The sequence below is a fragment of the Periplaneta americana genome, chromosome 4, assembly GCF_040183065.1.
Source record: "Periplaneta americana isolate PAMFEO1 chromosome 4, P.americana_PAMFEO1_priV1, whole genome shotgun sequence".
NCBI classification, from domain to species: domain Eukaryota; kingdom Metazoa; phylum Arthropoda; class Insecta; order Blattodea; family Blattidae; genus Periplaneta; species Periplaneta americana.
Window position 1 is genome coordinate 156,991,988 of NC_091120.1, and position 19,768 is coordinate 157,011,755.

The 19,768-nt window shown below is 35.8% G+C and overlaps 1 protein-coding gene across 1 annotated transcript in view; it reads right to left on the reverse strand.

Moving 5' to 3' along the window:
• Window positions 1–19,768, reverse strand: part of LOC138698352 (N-acetylglucosamine-6-phosphate deacetylase) — a 33,351-nt gene that overhangs the window by 7,924 nt on the left and 5,659 nt on the right. Inside the window, exons 3-5 of the mRNA XM_069824204.1 lie at window positions 15,314–15,451; window positions 11,756–11,885; window positions 4,614–4,702 (exon numbers count right to left, since the gene is read on the reverse strand). Of these exons, the coding sequence (XP_069680305.1) occupies window positions 4,614–4,702; window positions 11,756–11,885; window positions 15,314–15,451 (357 nt within the window). The remainder of the gene's footprint in view (window positions 1–4,613; window positions 4,703–11,755; window positions 11,886–15,313; window positions 15,452–19,768) is intronic.

Here is a 19,768-nt window from a genome sequence, read left to right on the forward strand (position 1 = left end):
GTGTTAAAAAAATATCGAATCTTAATTTTTCCGTGTAAACAAATGAAGAATGGGAGATGTCCTTCAGTGGAAATGTGTAAAGGACATTCATGTGAATGAGTGAATTTTTTCCCGCCTGCAGAAAGCGTCAGTCACTGGCAGTCGGCCTATGAGTAAGGAAGTGTAGTGAGCGCCCGTCAGATTGTCATGACGAAACTACTTGAGCAGTGATATTTCGTCAAATTCTGCCAAAAGCTTGATGATACCAAAGTGAAAAATATTCACAACATCCAACAGGCTTTTGAGGACAATGTCATGATCATATTACAGATAAAGGAGTGCTACAACTGCTTCAAAGATGACCCCACAACAGTGGGCAGCGAACCACCTCCCAGTAGGCTCTCAAGAAACCGAAATGGCAAGTCATTGACCAAGTGCGCACTTTGGACATGCAGGATCGTTGTATCACAGTCCGAGAATTTGCAAAGTGGGGGTAAACATTGGATCGGTACATTCAATTTTGACCAGACTTGTGGGCAGAGATAACTTGGCAGCTCCATCATGATAATGCACCCGTCCATTCTTCACATCTGATTCAGACTTTCTTGACCAAACACAGCATTCCAATGGTTCGTTAGGCTCCCTACTCCCTCGACATGGATCCGTGTGATTTTTGGTTATTCTCTAAGTTTAAAATGCTGCAGAAAAAGACCTGATTTGAATCAGAAAAAGACATTATGAGGAACATGATAGCCCAGCTGAACACCATTCCAAAATATCCATTCCAGAAGTGTTTCCAACAATGGCGGGACCACTGGGAGAAGTGTGTGCATTACCAAAGGGACTACTTTCAAGGAGATTGGAGTAAATGTATTGTGTATGAATAAATGTATTTTTGCCGACCAAAGGTTCGATATTTTTTTAACACCTCGTACTATGATATTCTTGTGAGAGTTGTGAAAGGGTAACACATTGGAAGTGGAACAGATTGTTACTGTGTTTTGTTGCCTCAAACATTTTACCCCTCCCTCATCCTCAAACGTCATGTGCTTTTGGTTTAACAGGGCTGATTAGCATCAATTTCACGTGCATTCCATGACATAATGTGTAGTTTGCATGTGGAACAATATTGTACAATAACACACCATTAATTGAACAGATTGAGTGTCAGCTTTGCATGCTAATAACCTGTATTGCAATTCTGGTGGGTCCATGTGGAATTTGTGATGGATAAAGATGGTACTTGATAGTAAATTTTTTCGGGGTACTCCCATTTCCCTTATCACTATTCCACCTTGCTGCATTAATCATATGATGCCATGTAGTTAGTCTCCCATGATTAAGTTTTGAAGGACTGTATCCAAGCTAATGATTTGAAACCATATTTAATGTTGTATGCTAGATGTATGTTCACAAAAGTGTTTTTTTTTTTTTTACGGTATATACAATGAAATAATGTTTATAAGACTGAGTACAATGTTTAACCTTTGTTACTGTAGTTTGTAATGTCAAGTTTGGAAACATTAGCAACAGACTTAACTTAAAATTTCGAAATTTGTGTTCTTGAATGTACAGTAACACAGTACTTACTCTGAATGCCATTCACTATATTTAATATATTTTGCTTGCTTTAAGACCTCTCCTGGCACCACATTATCATAATCATCCTATCACATCATCGGGGTAATATAACTCCGCCTTCCAGGCGCCCCAACCTCAGAAGTGGGTTACAATTAAGCCACGGCCAGGAGAGAAAACCAGAAATGTCGAAAAGACAACCTGGTGGCATTGGAAAAAAAAAAAAAAATTTAGATTTCGTTATATGTTTTTGTAGTCTGAAGACGATGAACTGGTGAAAACTTTAACTACTATATCAATGTAATGTCAATGCATGATGTAAATATTAATTACAGTATTGTATGATAAGTCATATTGACTATATTATTAGGCCTAATAAATACGAATATCCATGTATTGTGGGTCCCTATCACCACGGCATGGCGCGTCCTCAGGTTGCGGATCGAGGAGACGGCCTCCAGATATGGAGGGTAGCTGTGAATATATTGAATAAGCAGTCGCGGACAGCCGATGAGGGGTGGTCCTCCAGCTTGGGGGTTGGGCGAAGGGCTAACAACCCATCACCGTAAAAAACAGCTTGTTACGAATCCTTCAAATAAGCCTCGGAATGGGACTGATTCTCTGGCACGACCACAGCAAAGGAATAAGGTTTTGAGATTTAGTACTTGGAATGTTACAAGGGGTACCGTAACATTAGTAGCAAAAGAACTAACTAGATATAGAATAGACTTTGTGGGAGTATAGGAGGTTAGGTTAGATGGGAATGGCATAACACAAATAGGAGATTATTTGTTGTATTATGGGGAAGGAAACGATAATCACCAATTAGGAACAGGATTCTTTATTCATAAAAGAATAAAATCAGCAGTAAAAAAGGTCGAATTTATCAGTGATAGGTTATTGTATTTAGTACTTAAGGGTAGATGGTGCAATATCGTAGTTATAAATGCTCATGCCCCTACAGAAGAAAATGCATATAGAGTGTTAGTTGGGAGGCCAGAGGGAAAAAGACCTTTAGGGAGGCCGAGACGTAGATGGGAAGATAATATTAAAATGGATTTGAGGGAGGTGGGATATGATGATAGAGAATGGATTAATCTTGCTTAGGATAGGGACCAATGGCAGGCTTATGTGAGGGCGGCAATGAACCTCCGGGTTCCTTAAAAGCCAGTAAGTAACTAAGTAAATACGAATATTGAAATTTGTAATAGACTTATCAGAAATTTCACAATGAATTGTAAGCTAAATTCAGATGAGCCCAAAAATAACAAAATTCGAATGGAGCAAAAGATAAAAACTGAAAAATTTTCTTGACTAACCCCGAGATAATCACCCAAGGGCCATGTAAATCTGCTGTTGCGATGTTCAGGTTGATAACAGATCATGATTATTTGGCAAGCCATATAGAAATGTACCATACATCTGTTTGTGTATTATATGATGCAAATGAAGAGATTAACATTATTATTGAAGATGATTTCAATTGTTTTACAGGATGACTATTGTTCTTCTGCAAATTGAATTGATAAACTGCTGCTGTGTTATATCAATAACGTGATTAGCACGGGGAGTATACTAAACAGAAAACACTGTGACTTGTGTTACCGGTACTGCAATGTGTCACAAGAATGTTTACAAGATGTCATTATAGCTTCAGTATCAAAGAGTTGCCCTTGTTAACCTCTAGAGTGGGACGATAGTTAATTAGATTCCAGATATGTTGTCCTTCAAGTTAATCTTCTCACTTGCAGTTGTCTGGATTCTGGAGTTGTCATATATGTACATCAGTTGCCATTGCTATGAATCACTTATCAGTCGGAGATGGTGATTTCTCAGAGCTGTGATTTTGGAACTATATTCACAGTCTCAATCAGTGACACACCTATCACATTATGCAATCAAATTCAATACAGTGACCATGTAAAATATCTTGGTATTACTCTTGATAACAAGTTGTTATGGCACAAGCACATAAAATCAGTAACAACTAAGAGCTCTCTTAGAATATCTCATCTTTACCCCCTGTTCAAATCTCCTGTTCTCAGTCTAAGAAGAAAAGTTATGCTCTACAAAATGCTGATTTTACCGATCCTAACTTACGTTGCCCCAGCTTGGTGTTATATTCCAAAAACAGTCTTTCAACCTCTTCAAATTGTTCAAAATAAAGTGCTCCGAATAATACATAATTCAGACTGGTACACAACGAATGCACAAATACACTTTGATTTGGACATGACATTTCTGAAAGACTCATTACGTGAACAAGTTAAGAAGTTTTATAACAGTGCAAATTCAAGTGAAAATCCATTCATCAAGCATCTTGGCCGATACAATGCAAATTTCTACAAGAAAGACAGAACACCAAAATCTTTTTTAAGTGAATAACATGCACTTTTCCACAACCTCCGACTTCCTAAAATCTACACTAATGTCTCTGTGCCCAATTGTTTTGACAGCTGGACATGAACAATATTTGTGCATCATTATTTGAATTTACACTAAAATACGAAAAGGCAGAAAACATATTTGTTTTGGAACTTTATCAATAAATTGCTGGGGGGGAAAAAAAAAAAAAAAAAAAAAAAAAAAAAAAAAAAAAAAAAAAAAAAAAAAAAAACACCCATCACAGCGACAAAACCACAGGTCTTCAAATCACAACCCATCACTAGAACCAAGCCACTCAGCTTTGAATACGATCCAATAATAAAATTGGCGCTATAAAAGTAAGCGAGAAAATCGGCTTAACATCGCTTAAGGTGTAAATGCTGATAAGCCTCAAAAGTTTCGAAATGGAGTTTTTGAATTTGTCGAAGTGATGCACATCTACCTGCAAAGTCTCGTAAACCACATTTTAATATTAATCGCGGAAAAGTAAAAATACCAATACCATATAAGCCTGCAATTAATGGTGATAAAAAAAGTTTTTTCATTCCTCCGTAAAATTTTGATTTTGTGGGACACAAGCATTTACACCTTAAGCAACAATAAATCACTATTCACAAGTCTAACATCCGAGTGTGCAAGAACCAGTTAAATGACTAAGTTTCAACACTTACTGGGGGCATGGCATTGAAGAGGTGAGTAAGGAATGTGGCACCATGCTTGATTGCACTTTCTCCTTCTCGCAGATCAGCCATGGAATGTCCTGCAAGCAACATCATACATTAACATATATGTTGTTGTTAACTAATGCTCAGTTCTTGGCAATAAAGTCATTAACTCTTTTGCTCTTCAATATTTCTCACACACAGATGGTTTAGAGGAAAGGACATATATTTTAGCCGAACTCTGTTATGGGAGTAAGCACACTATAAAAGAATGGTTATTAGAGGAGAAAAATTCGCTCAGGCACCGGGGATCGAACCTGGGTCCTTGGTTCTACGTACCAAGTGTTCTAACCACTGAGGTATACCGAAGTTCAATCCAGAGCACCGGATCAAATCCCTCTCCTCTAGTGCTTTTCCCTTTGTGGCCTTCTCCATGTTCGACATATATGTTGACATATTAAGTCAACTACCATTATACAAGGAATGCACTCAATTGAGTGACCTGGTTCGATCCCTGGTGCCAGAGCGAATTTTTCTCCTCTAATAATCATTGTTACCATAACATATTGTGACAGCCGGGATACGATCTCGTGACTGGCAGAAGGACGGCAAGGTCGGCCGTGGCTCGGCGCGGCAAATGAAGTTGCGCGCGCATCTGCTTCCTGGGGCATGTGCTGTGGCGTAGAGAGGAGAGGAGAGACGGCGACCGCGGCAGAGAAGGGGGAGTAATGCACCTGCCACTGAGGGAAGAAATCCAGAGAATTCGAGAGGTGCCATCTTCTGGACATCCATAGAAATTTCCAGCATCGTACTTTCCCGAAACTATGGTTTAGTTATAAATACGACACGTGAGTGAATTTGAGTTAGTTAGTTACTTAGTTGCAGTCGTTGCTAGTTTTGAACAGCAAGGCAGTCTTGTGTAGCAGTGAAGCCAGTTTCGAGACCAGAGTTCGACTTGAGTTGTGTCTGTAACTGTGGGAGCCTGAAGTCCTGAGTTTGAGTGCAGTGGACAGCAGTTGGGGGACCTGAGTTCGAAGTTCAGTGGATTGTCTCTGAAGGTCTGGGGTTCGAGATACTGTGAACTCGAGTGACTGAGCTGGAAGAAATAGCCAAGGCAAACGAACTGTGAACTGAGAACTGACAGTTCTGTGTTGTCAATAGTGCTTCGGGAACATTAGTTAAGATTAGCAGTACATTGTTGTTCTCAATAATCGAAGTAAATTGTCATTGTCGTCTGTGGAGTGCAATAACGAATATTGTGTTGCTGTGTGAAGTGGAAATCCCATTGTTGATGGGAGTATTTAAATTGAATTGTAGAAAGGAATTATTGTTTTTTGAATAAAAGTTACATTCTTGTTTTGTACTGGTGTCGGAAGCGAGATATTATCGACATAATGGAGAACCTACAGCAGATCCTGCAAGTCTTCACGGAAATGAAAGCAGAAATGAACAAACATATCAGTGAGGTGAAGAACGATATTAGTGAGGTGAAAAACGACATAAGTGAAGCAAAAACAGATATGAACAAGCACATCAGTGAGGTGAAGAACGATATAAGTGAAGTGAAAGATGACGTCACTACGCAAATTGGAAGCGTTTCGGCCCACGTAGATGGAATTGTCGCCATCGTGAAAGACGAACTTAAAGCCGATTTTGACAACCTAAACAAGAATTTTACAACTACAAACGAGACAGTAGCCGAATTGAGACAGGACGTAGACCAGTTTGACAGCAAAATTCGCGCTCTCGAGCACCGTCAAGAGCAGACGAGTGTGTTAATGGACCAACATGCTGAAGAAAACAAGCACATACTCGCGTTAGTGGATCGCCAGGCCAGAGAACAGAAACGGATAATCGCCGAGGAAGTTCAACGGGCCGTGCAACAATCGGCGACAGAATTGAGGACCTCACATAGTGGCCCTGGGGAACCATCACCTTCAGCCAGACATTCGAACGTCAAGACGCTGAAGTTCGACGGTACGTCTTGGGCGAAGTTACAATATATCAATTTTGTAGGACCAAAAATTAATCTTTACGTAGATACAGTATAAAATGTCAATGCTCTATGCATAAATTACAAAAGGGGCAGGATCTATATAAAATAAAATTTGACCAAATATGACGACTTTCGTTTTTTTTTTTTTCAAATAAAAAAAAAAATCCCTTCATCTATGTAAATATCATTAAAAAACCGCATCACGGTATGGTACCAAACAGTCACTCTATTATTATTTCCAAGTGGCCATTTAATCGTAGACACTTCTTTTCTCATTTCAGCACAACAAGATTTTCTACATTTTTCAATCTTCAAAATGCAGTAACTCTATTAAATATTTCCATTTGAAATTTGCATGATACGTGTAATGTAACTTAATAAGCAATTCCAAGTAAGAAAATTTTTGTAAGTTATCTTCAGTTTTGTATAAAATTCAAATTCTTTATTTATTTTTTTAACTTTGATTATTAAAGAATTATTTGATAATGTTAAAAAATTCTTAATGAAGTGTTTTCAAAATTTGCTCACTTACATTTGTTACGGGTTTATAACTCTAATTTGAACCCTAGAACATGACTGTGTGTCAAAGATGAAGTTAACTCGTTTTATTCAATACTTTATTTTTTATTTTATTATTATTATTATTTTACGTTTATGGTTTGTCCAAAAATTCAAACTAACATTTTAATCTTAATTATCAAAACCTCTCTTCATTTCTAACTATTCCAATCATTTACAGGTACAAAAACAAAAAGGTGTTTTCATAATATGTCCTGCCCCTTGGTGAGTACCTACACAAACAAAAATGTGATAGGACAGCCATTAAATGTTGATGTGTAACGTTTATATGTTTTGGTGATGTAGTCATCACAGTGATCTAGTGGCTAGAGCATTGAGCTTATAATCCTGTGGACCAGGGTTCGATCTCCGGCATACCCCTGATTTATAACTTGTGTTGGGCAAGCTTATGGTCCAGGTAACATAAGGGTTTTCTCTGGTAGCTCCTGTTCTCCTGTGGCAGTCCAACAAATCTCCATCTTATCGCTGGCTTAGCATAGACCAGTCTCCTATGGTGCAACCTGGACAATGATTCTATCGGTAAACTGGTCTACAGAATTGCCTTCATATGGGTCAATAACGAAAAGTCAAGTACTCGCCATTAGTAAAAAAAAAAAAAAAAAAAAAAAAAAAATTAGATGATAATATAGTAAAACTTTTTCTTTAAATTTTGCACTTAGGCCTATGCATTTTTCACACTTAATCGTTTTTCTGAGGTCTTAGCAAAATGTCTATTATAACTTTTTTCGAATGTACGTTTTTTTTGTTTATTCGTTTTTTTTTTAACTTATAAGGTCGTATTTTAATTCCCGTCCCACGCCGTGGCGTCGCGGTCTAAGGCCTGACTCGCATTATGGAATGCACGCTGGTTCAATTCCTCAAGGGGAAAGAAATTTTCTCATGAAATTTCGGCCAGTGTATGGGACCGGTGCCCACCCAGCATCGTGATGCACTTGAGGAGCTACGATAGGTAGCGAAATCCAGTTGCGAATACCAGCTATAACGGCTGGGGGGGATCATCGTGCTAACCACACGATACCCCCACACTTGATCGTTTTTTTTAGGTCTTAGCAAAATGTCTATTATAACTTTTTTCAAATGTACGTTTTTTTGTTTATTCGTTTTTTGCTTTGCTTTGAAATTCGTGGAAATTCGAAGCTGTCCATACTTGTCCCAGCACATGCTAGCTTCAGTAAACCAGTTATGTGCAAGTGGGAGATTCCATTCAGAGAGAAGAGAGAATTAGGTGAGCTAACTCCCATCTCACTGCTTGTTTTGCAGAGGGAAGAAATAGAACATATTAAACAATGAGAATCTGGCATCAATGTTGTGACCACTCTGAATACAACTACCCTAACATCCCTCCAAGATAAAAAATATTTTGATGTAAATGAACAAATTATGGAACAGTTACCATAATTTGAGAGCATGTTTATTTCTTACGATCACAAAAATGCAAGCAGTTCAAAATAACTATTTTTTCTCACTTATGCATTTTTTTCTTCAGAGTTTCTCAAGAGTCATCGTCATACTCACCTTTGCACAAAACAATGATTCAGTTCTAATGACTTTCGTTTTACTTTCTCATCATACGAAATGTATGAGAAAATCCTGTTATGCTGAAAAAAGGGATTTCGCGGAAATACACTACTTCAGCATCAATTATACTGAAAAAGTGGTTTCTGACATTCTATCTGTCAATGTACAGTAATTTCTCCTAATCAATTGACCAGATTTGTTCATATTCAGTATCTATGAGTCGAATTAATAATACAGAGGGTGCCAAAAAATGTATACACTCTTTCAATGACTACAACTTTAAGAATTATTATGATACAGAAAAGTTTTAAAATTAAAAATAATGTGAACCAATGTAGAAACCAGTAATTTATTGAAAGTGTTCAAATTGTTGGCCATTGTGGTCCACGCACAGCTGATAACGCTGACTGATGGAATCCAAAATGTTCCTAATCATTTCGATTGGTATTTGGGCACATTCTCTTTCAATGGTTGCTCTCAACTCATCGATTGTAGCTGGTTTTGTGCTATAAACATGTGCTTGACATGTCCCCACAGAAAAAAATCCAATAAGCGAGGGGAGTACTCGGTATTACCTCTTCGTCCTATCCATCTGTTCTGCAGGTGGCCTTAAAGATAGGCCCTCATGTCGCGTGGTAGTGGGGAGGTGCTCCATCCTGCTGGAAGTACCATTCTTCATTCCTAAACATCTCTTCGTTGCATGCTATAGTGGATTCCTGTAGTAAGTTGAGGTAAATTGCACCAGTCACGGTACCATCAAAAAAGAAAGGTCCAATTAAACCAAATGTTGACAAACCACACCATACTGTAACTCCTGGTAAGTTCACATCGTGTTCCACTGTCACATGAGATTGTTAGATGCCCAGTAGGTGCAATTGTGACAATTAATTGAGTCATTTAACTCAAATGTGGCCTCATCACTTCAAACAATCTTGTATGGAAATTGATTGTCCTCCGCACATTTTGCTTGGTATCACTCACAAAATTCAATTCTCCGGTTATGATCATCTTCATTGAGAGCGTGGACGAATCTAGGAATAAAACTTTTCCATTGAGCACGCTTCAAAACGCGATGGACACTCGATTTTGAAAGTCCTGTCTCACAAGCTGCTAGCCGAACAGATTTTCTAGGAGACTGCTGAAACTTTTCGATGACTTCTCTTTCTCTTGTGGCGCTGGTGGATGTTCGTGGTCTTCTGGAATTGTTCTTATGGATATTCTGAACAGTTCCTTCTTCAAACTTATCTCACAAACAAGCAACTGTGAGTCACATTGGTGAATCTCGCTGAAACTCCATTCTAAACAGTCTTTGCACTTCACTTATGTTCTCAGTCTTCCAGTAGCACTTTAGAATGAACTGTGTTTCCTCAAAGTTTAGTCTGACTTCAGCCATTATTTTAAGTGGTCACACTTGAAAAAAATTAAAAAGTGAGTTATTTATGAGCTATTAAAGAGTGTATACATTTTTTGGCACCTTCTGTAGATCTTTCTTTATTCGAAATTCACAACACAAAATGACTATGAACTCGAACTCTATCCAAACTAAGTACTTTTTTTTAATTTTCTTTCTTGCATTAGAAGAGATAAATAAAACGAACATACCACCATGTTTCCAGACCCCTCTATGTTTCGGACATATTAATTATTGTATGCAGAATTATTTACTCTTTTGCTTGCAATTACTCTAAAGAACTTGCAGACTAAGCAAGTTAGATTCTACCCTTAGAGAAAAAGACCTCAATGTGCTTTAACTGCTAGGTAGTAGGATCAGGATGCCTTTTCACAAATGTATTTGTTGCACGTAAGTGAACCAAAACAAAGTCTGTACAATTTAAAATTCATGTCACCTTAAGTGTCGATTTTCGTAAATAGAAATATAATATCAGAAATGAATGTTATATACATCCATAGCTATTTTATAAAAATCTGTGAAAAATTATTCACATATACTAAAGGGTGCTTATACAGTAAAATCCCTCGTAATACCGAAACAATGGCACTTTTGGCTGGGCCAAATAAAAAAAAAATGTTTAAATCTGTCACATTGCCAGTCTGGGCCATCAGTTTTGCCATTATTAGGAAGTTCGCACGAAGTTTCGTTTTCATGAATATTCGAACCTAAAATTAGTGTATTATTTGTGTTTTGTGATGTGTTTTAATAAAGAAAATCCACACAGCTTTTATGTTTATTCAGTTATGAAGAGAAGTAAGCTTTATTTGGCTGCAAATTCAACATTTGGCACCATGAAATACGAATATTTTTTGTATAATTAATCAATTATACAGGTTATTTATTCAATTATCCAGTAAAATCTCGTATCCAGAACTAGCCTGGTCCCTTTGGTACCGGTTAAGAGGATTCTACTGTATATAGATAATCTTGGGCTTCCATTATAAACGAAAGCGAAACAGGTTGCAATGGAAAAGAGTATGTGTTTGATAAATTAATAGTTACTCATGTTTGGTCATAAAAACTTCAACTGATTTTATAATGGTAAATGTGATCTATTAATTTGTTTAATAGAAACATATCGTCGATTTTATGAAACCTCCTATGTGACAGTACAGTAAATAATTCTTCAAGAGGAAAAAAAAATTAATTAATATCAATAGCCCTACACTGATCCTTGATGATGTCATTTATGTTCATCATATTCACCAATGTTTTCTATCGAACTGAGGAGCATTTTTGCTAAACTCAATAGATTCACAAAACTACTTTTCTCAGAAAACAAGTTTTATTGTATACACAGTTTATGTTGTGGCAAGGAGACATTTCTAATCATCCTCTATGCACAGTATGAACCGAGTTATGCAAAATCTGACTGCATAGGGTGATACAGAAGCTAAACATCATATGATTGTGATATGTAACTCATTTTCGCAAAATTTTTGCATTATCGAGTTTAGCAAAAACGCTCCTCATTTACTTCATATTCTTATGTAAGTCCATTGATTTTTAACTAATTTTTTCTTCCTCCTCAAAAATTACGTTGTGTAGGCTTACTGTCACATAGGAGGTTTCATAAAATCAACAACGATATACAATTGTTCTCACCCAATGACACAGTAACATCTCTGCTTGTAAGTTCCTCTATCACTTCTGCAGCATTGTTCAGTTCTGGAGCCAGGGTTACTATCTTCACATTGTCTAGGGATCCATATATCTCCTGAATTGATTTGAACCCCTGAAAATTAAGAAATTAATAACTGAGTATAAAGCATTACATAAATGGTATGGTGTGAGATCTAACAGGACAATTAAAAATATCAATTTTGGAACCATTCTTACATTTGTTTTTCTTGTCATTAGTCAAAGTAGTCGTTTTAAGAACCAGGATCCTGGTGAGAACAGTGAGACAAAATCTTTCAAAGGACATTAAATATGCGAACATACGAAAGTTCAAACTTGCCTATGTCCTTCCTGTTTTTATTCCTGTGAACAGGAAGCACAATAGACTAATGAATATATCTACTCTCTATTCCAGTGCTATTGGCAGAAAATTAAACAAAGCACAAAAGAGAGCAAAAAAACGGTAAAGATACAGTAGAACCTCTATTATCCATGGTAATGAAGGGGATGGGCTGAACGGTTACTCGAAAAAATCTGATAATCCATATTATAAAAGATTTTCTTAAATTTATTGATTAATACTTACACTTTCGTAATTTCCTTCATGATCTTTTATTTAGCACGCTAGGTAGTGAATCAGAAGTTCATTAATTTAAGTCTGGTTGTCAATAACGGGTTTTTAAGGGGAAAGGAAATTCCTTGTACAGTAATGGCTGTCTGTTAGGAATATTAGAGATCTCGTGTTGTAGATTTACATACTTTGTACACTTCAAACTTGTATTCTGAAGCGAGATGAGCCACAGTTTTTGTTTTCCCAAACTACTCAGTTACTTACACTTTTTTTCGATACTTAGCACAACAAGATTTCTTTTGACACCCGTAGGAGACATTTCATATAGAAGTTATGCAGTACAACTCGAACAATAGACCATACTGTGTAAGGGAAAAGGCTTGTAATAACACTCTAGAAAACATAAAATGCTAATACAACGCACAGTACTTCATATATTTCTGCAGAAAGAAAAACGAGTGTGAGAAAGACAGACGGATAATCCATCTGTCGGTTAATAGGGTGACGGATAATCGAGGTTCTACTCTAAAATCAATCCCATTACAGGCCAAATTGGCCCAAAGAGTGGCAGAAGAGTAACACATTCCCTGTGTCTGGTTTCTCCCACGTATCAGCTCATCGGTGACTTGATGATGGCATTTTTTAAAATTGATTCGGGTCACCAATGTCCTGAATACTGCATGAGTAATCAAGTGGTTCTGTAGCCTCAATGCAATACGTAACCGTTTGCTGGGATGCTTATTGGAAAGGGGACGTTCTCTTAAAACTAGTGTTGCAGCAGTGAGTCAGTGTGCCCCGATATGATCCTGAAAACAAATGTAGGTTTATCGGATATTTTTGTGACATGGATTTTTAATCACATCGTAATTATTTAGTTATAAATAAAAATAAACTAAGTTCAAAAGTATATTTGCCTTATTGAAACACAGAACTTTACACATTTGCACAGTTACATCTTACAAAATATCATTTTTGTAAATATTTTTCATTAAAGCATATAATGCATAGGTTATCTTGGGCATACAGTGCAGAAAATCGTGACCTTCTTGATTTTGTTGTCTGCTTCCTTCTTACCCTGCTAAGCGAAGATTCTTTTGTAACATAACGTGCAATGCTGCAGAATTTTCCTAGCAGGTCCTTTCATTTTTGTCAAAATAGGAGCCCTTTTTCTTTGAAGATCAGGATTGACATTTTACTCCCTCAAGTGCTCTTCTTACAATAGAAAATCCAGACATTTACTATGACAGTCCCCAGTAGCAGCTCCATCACAACTCTCCTCCACCATTTCATCCCTTTTCTCAAAACTGCGTAGTATGATGACATTTGGTCACTGAGGTCAATACCCTTCTTTGTCTTGTACTTCAACACAGATTTTGGTTTTCATGACAGTCTCTCCCTTTCTGTTCTTTTTATCGGTATCCTCTAGAATGGCTGAATGTTCAGGTATTGAAATCATGAGAACCATCCTTCTCTCCATCCAGTTAATTATTTTAATGGTTTTTTTCGTTCTCTATTAGCAGCAACAAACTACATATGGCATGTTCCTTCACCCAACAATAAACAGTTTTCTGAAAACATTAATTATTTTCTGCTTGTAACGAGGTTTTCTGCTAAAAACATACAATGCAACATAGTGACCTGAACCGATAATCAGAAAAAAGAAAGAAACAAGAATGTGTACCAATAAAACTTTTTTTATCATGATATACAACAAAGTAATCACATTCGCAGTTTCGGAAAAAGTTGTTGAAATAGACTACTACTGAGATGAAACATATGTATCGAGGTACAAAGTGGGTCAAAATGTATGAAACATGTTAAGGCATTACAGACAACTGGCATTAAATGGCAGTAGAGATGTCAGCCCTACATGCCTGCTGCCTTTACCTCCAAGAAAATGCCTCTGGTACTTCATACTCATTTCTGTTGGAGGCTGAGTAAACCCCAGGGTCATGTGTGGCCAGAGGAATTAAATAAATGGAGAAAATCCATGACCATTGGGAACTGAACTTGTAATAACTATAGCCCGAATTTTATGTAATATGAAAATGAAAAATATGTACATAAATATGTAGGTAAAAATGTTTAAATAAAAAATATGTCATTTAAAAGCTAAGCTTTATTACAGCTATTTTTGCACAATGATAAAAAATTACAGGTGCACATGTGATTCAACCTCATTTAATTATCGTTTGATGGCGCAATAAATAATTAAGTATTTTTACACATTTTCTGCTGTCATTGATTGTCTCGTCAATGGCAACCCATATGTAAAAATCATCAAGTTCAGCTCTAATCTTTTCCGTTGTGTCAGTGTAGCAGGAGTTCACATAATTTTTCCGGAGTGTTCATTCATGTGAAATATTGAAATTGCAGTATTTGCATAGAAATACTTGAAACTTTGGAACTCCAAGTTTATACCATGGTATGTTTTCAGCAACCACTGCCATGCACAAATTTCTATTAAATTCACTGGTAGAAGACGAAGAATGTTCCAGCACGACTTGTGTGCGAGAACGCCAAAGTCCAATTTGGTATGGAAAAACATGGAATGGGAATCCCTCGAGAATTATGTTTTTAACATTTTTAAGAAAAGTGAACTCAGCAATCCTAGTACAGCATTATTAAAAGTAATGAGCTTATGAGTGAGACTGCAGTGTGTTGGAAAGAACAATTTAAAGTACAGGATTTGAACTCAGTAATGATAGGACAATGAACTGTCTACTACAAAAACAGTGACGGGGGATTTATCGAATCCTTATGAATGCATGAAACTTTTATGCTGTTCATGGTTGGGATTTTAAAGATGTTCGGGATTTTAAATACAAGGAAGGACAAGAACAAGATGGAGAAAGGAAAGGCTTTAAATTAGAACTGCTTCAGTCTAATCATGATACAAGGTAACCTCAGGCATACCTTGGCAATCACCATGGAAAGAAACCCAGAATATTAAGTTTGGATACTATTCGTACATTGTTCATGTCCCGGATGTATTGTGCTGGATGGGCTCCTTTCTTGTTCACATTGATAAATGGACCCTCTAGATGAGCTCCAAGAACAGCTGCCCCCTCTGGTCCTCCAGGCCGCTTTTTGAGAAGAGGTAGAATTTTCTGCAAGAAACAGTTCAAGAGTGCAGGATGATCAGGATAATGTATTAGTAGTGGAGGTTGGTTGATACCATAATTTCTCGATTGAGCTACCCAGGAACTTCACCCGACACCATCTCAATTTTTCCCCTCATATCCACACACCTCAAGTGAGCTGAAAAGACACCAGAAACCTACAATAAGTGCACACAACTATGTGTGACTTGAAATTGTGGTTTTCTGTTAACATACCTACAGTAATGTATATATTATGCAAATCTAGTTTTCAGGTAAAGCTCCCTCTGAAGCAGACTTGAAAAATTATTCAGCATATTGAAAATGTTTGTAGGTAATACATTAATTATACATCAGTGTAAATAAATTGCATATCGGTATAGGTCAATGCTTGAATACATATTTTACTCCATGGATGTTTTTGCGTTCAGCCACAACCCCACAAGTGGCGCTCAGAGCAACAACTGGAAGTCGTCAGAAATGGTTTTAACTCTTACATTTTATCTACATTAATTCCTGTTTTCTTACAAATCTCCACTCCAATATATTAATTCAGAAAGAGTACAGGTATAATAAGACATTTAGTTATTTTCTCATAGCACATAGTGGTGCGCAACACTGATAGTTCGTTACTTTTAAGTAAATAAATAAAAGTTGATTTGATTTATTTACTTACCACACGTGTGTTGCAAGTTTAACTTACAAGATTCTATCAACAACATCAGTAAGATTGTTAAAAAAACACCATTGGCCAAAAACATTTTTACAGTTGACTGTAAGAGAATGTGGTGGAAGAAGAAAGAAACTGAATCATTGTTGAATATGTTAAATCAGAAACTTTCATTCAATAATAAATTATTATTTTGTGTTGTGTTGCCCTTTAAATAAGCCTTATGATCCCATGGACGCAATGGTGAATGGGAGAAGAGTTCGAGGCAGAAGAAGATGTCATATGATAGACGACATTAAATATATGGATTATATGAAATAAAGAGGAAGGCATAAAATTGAAAGATTGGAGGAATGTTGGGTTTGCAGTGAAAGACCTGCCCTTGGGCAGAACACTGAATGATGATCCCATATGGAGGCAAAGTCAGAAAGAACAAACTTCGTTATGTTCAAACTTCCTCACAGAGACTCAGGCCTATACTGCTCTAATATTCTGGCATGGATTAAGAGGTGTAAGAGTCACTTCATATCAAATCATAACAAAAAAGTGCAATTCTCAACCATTGCATTTTTTATTTTAACAAAGCTTATTCCACATTTAGAAGATGTAATTGTGAGGGCGGCAATGAACCTCCGGATTCTCCAAAAACCAGTTGTAAGTAATTAATTGTGTATAGAAAATAGTTGGTTTTAGATTTTTTTTGCGACCGGATTTCAAGCTATCTTTCTTTGAAAATCGCTATGTCAAAATTTTATGCACTGACCAGTTTTAAAAGTGCTATAGGCACTGTGCAAGCTATGCCAGCACCACAATCCTGAAACAAAACATAGAAGAGGTATCACATTGACATTGTGTTTGTGGTCTACCAGTTCTTGTACTCAATGGAGAGTAAAAAACGCGGAAAAAGTACCTTAATATTAATATTGCTTTAGTAATGAATTGTTCTAATACACACAATAATACAGATGATGTAGTTTTTATACATTTCCTACGAAAAGAACAAAGTAGAATAAAGCAGATTGTGGATATGACCTGTAAACCCAAACAGTATTACCCATATGGCTAACTCTGATTCTTCTAAGGAGTTATTGTTTAAATGTGCTAAATTACAAAAATTCTTATTCTTTCTCCATTCTTATAAAGCTTAATATAATTAATTACAATGTAAAATTTATTTTGTTGGTTATAGTCCTGATGGATCACAGTCTTCAATGTGACCTTGGCAAGTGTGACAATAAAATTCCTGTTGTAATCCGTCATAGGGCTTGTCCTTTTTTAGGGTAAATAAAAAAAGTCAAAATAACAACAATAATAATAATAATAATAATAATAATAAACAGAATCAACAAATCGTAATACAATCAACATTCAGTGTATTCCATCAGAATATAAGAAGTATAAGAAATAAGACTGATGAACTCCTTGCATCATTAGTTTCCGAACATTTAAATCCGAATGTGCTATGTATTACCGAACACCATATGAAACAACAGGAAATATTGTCTCTCTCACCGGAAGGATATAAATTAGGTGCTAGTTACTGCAGACAAACTCTTGAGGATGGAGGCGTGAGTGTATTTCTCAAATCTGACCTTAAATTCAAAAATATTGATCTTTCACATTTTTGCAAAGACAGGGATTTAGAAATTTGTGCTGTTGAATTAGAAAATGAAACATATAATTTCACTATAATATGTCTATATAGAGCACCATCTGGAGACTACGAAAATTTTATTCATTTATTGGAAAAGGTACTAGAATACTTACAGAAACTGAAACGTGAATGCATTATTTGCGGAGACATCAATGTCGATTATCTAACAGAAAGCAATAGGAAAGATCAACTAAATTCATTGCTAGCATCTTTCAATTTAATTTACACAGTAAACTTTCCGACCAGAATACAAGGGGATTCAGCTACTGCAATAGACAACATATTCATCGGAAAAGAAAAAATAGGTATATCTCAAACAACCCCCAATAATTAATGGTCTTTCGGACACGATGCTCAACTCCTAAGTATAAATATTAACACATCATCAAAAAAACCAACTAAAGTGAGATTCAGAAATATAAACAGGGAATCATTAAAGGATTTTGAAATAAATCTTAAAAATGAAACATGGGAATCAGTATACAGTCAAAGTGATATGAACAGTAAATTCAACGAGTTTCATAAAACATTTCTAAATATTTTTGAATCCAGTTTTCCTGTAAAGTATAAAAATGAAACAATATGTAACAATAGATGGATTACACAAGGTATTAAAATCTCATACAAAACCAAGAGATCATTATACATACAGAGCAGAAATAGTAATGATACAAACTTAAAACAAAACTATAAAAATTATTCAAAAATATTACACAAAGTAATTCAAAAAGCTAAAGAATTACACTATAATACAACAATACAAAACTCTGATAATAAAATCCAAACAACTTGGAACATAATTAAAAAAGAAAGTGGACGATCAAAAAGTAAAATAACAAACTATACCCTTATATCTAACAATACAAAAACGTCAGACCCAAATGAAATTGCAAACATATTTAACAAATATTTTCTTACAATAACTGATAACCTCAACATCCCCCAAGATAATGTTACTAACAGTTTAGATTCTTTAACACAATATTTTCCGACAAAATTCCCAAATATTCAAATATTTCCAACAAACAAACAAGAAATAATTGCAATTATTAAAAATCTAAAGTCAAAAAACTCCTCAGGGTATGATGAAATAACAAGCAAAATATTAAAAGCGAGTTCACATATTATAGCTGGGCCATTAAGTTATTTATGTAACTATTCAATGTTCAATGGTATATTTCCCGAGAGATTAAAATATTCAGTGGTTATTCCTATCTTCAAAAAGGGAGAAACAACGTCTCCAGAAAATTACAGACCCATATCACTTCTACCAGTCTTCTCCAAAATCTTTGAAAAAGTAATGTATAAAAGATTATATCATCATCTAGAAAGATACAACATTTTAGTCCCAGAACAATTTGGATTTAGGAAAAATAAAGGCACAGAAAATGCAACATTTAGTTTAACTGACAAAATTCTGGAGGCAGTAAATAAAAAATTACAAGTTGGAGGGATTTTCTGTGATTTATCCAAAGCATTTGACTGTATAAATCATAAAATGCTGCTAGATAAATTAGATTATTATGGAATTAAAGGTGTTGCACACCAATGGTTTCACTCATATCTCATAGATAGGAAACAGAAAGTTGAAATCAATACAACTATGAAATCTACATCGACATGGGGAACTATTAATAATGGACTTCCTCAAGGATCAATATTAGGTCCCCTACTTTTTCTAGTGTTTATAAATGATCTTGCCCTCCTTATAAAAGATGTAGGTCATCCCATATTATTTGCAGATGACACAAGTATAGTAATTACAGCCAATAACTCCAAGACATTCCAATCTTCAACAGAGGAAATTCTCTTCAAAATATGTGACTGGTTCTCAGTCAATAAATTAGTATTAAATTGTAACAAAACTAACACAATTCAATTTAAATCCTGTCCAAATTCAACGTCGCAAATTTCTAGCGCAATAATTAACAATAGATCCCTATTAGAAACAACAACAACCAAATTTCTTGGCTTAAAAATCGATAATGTGTTAAATTGGAAA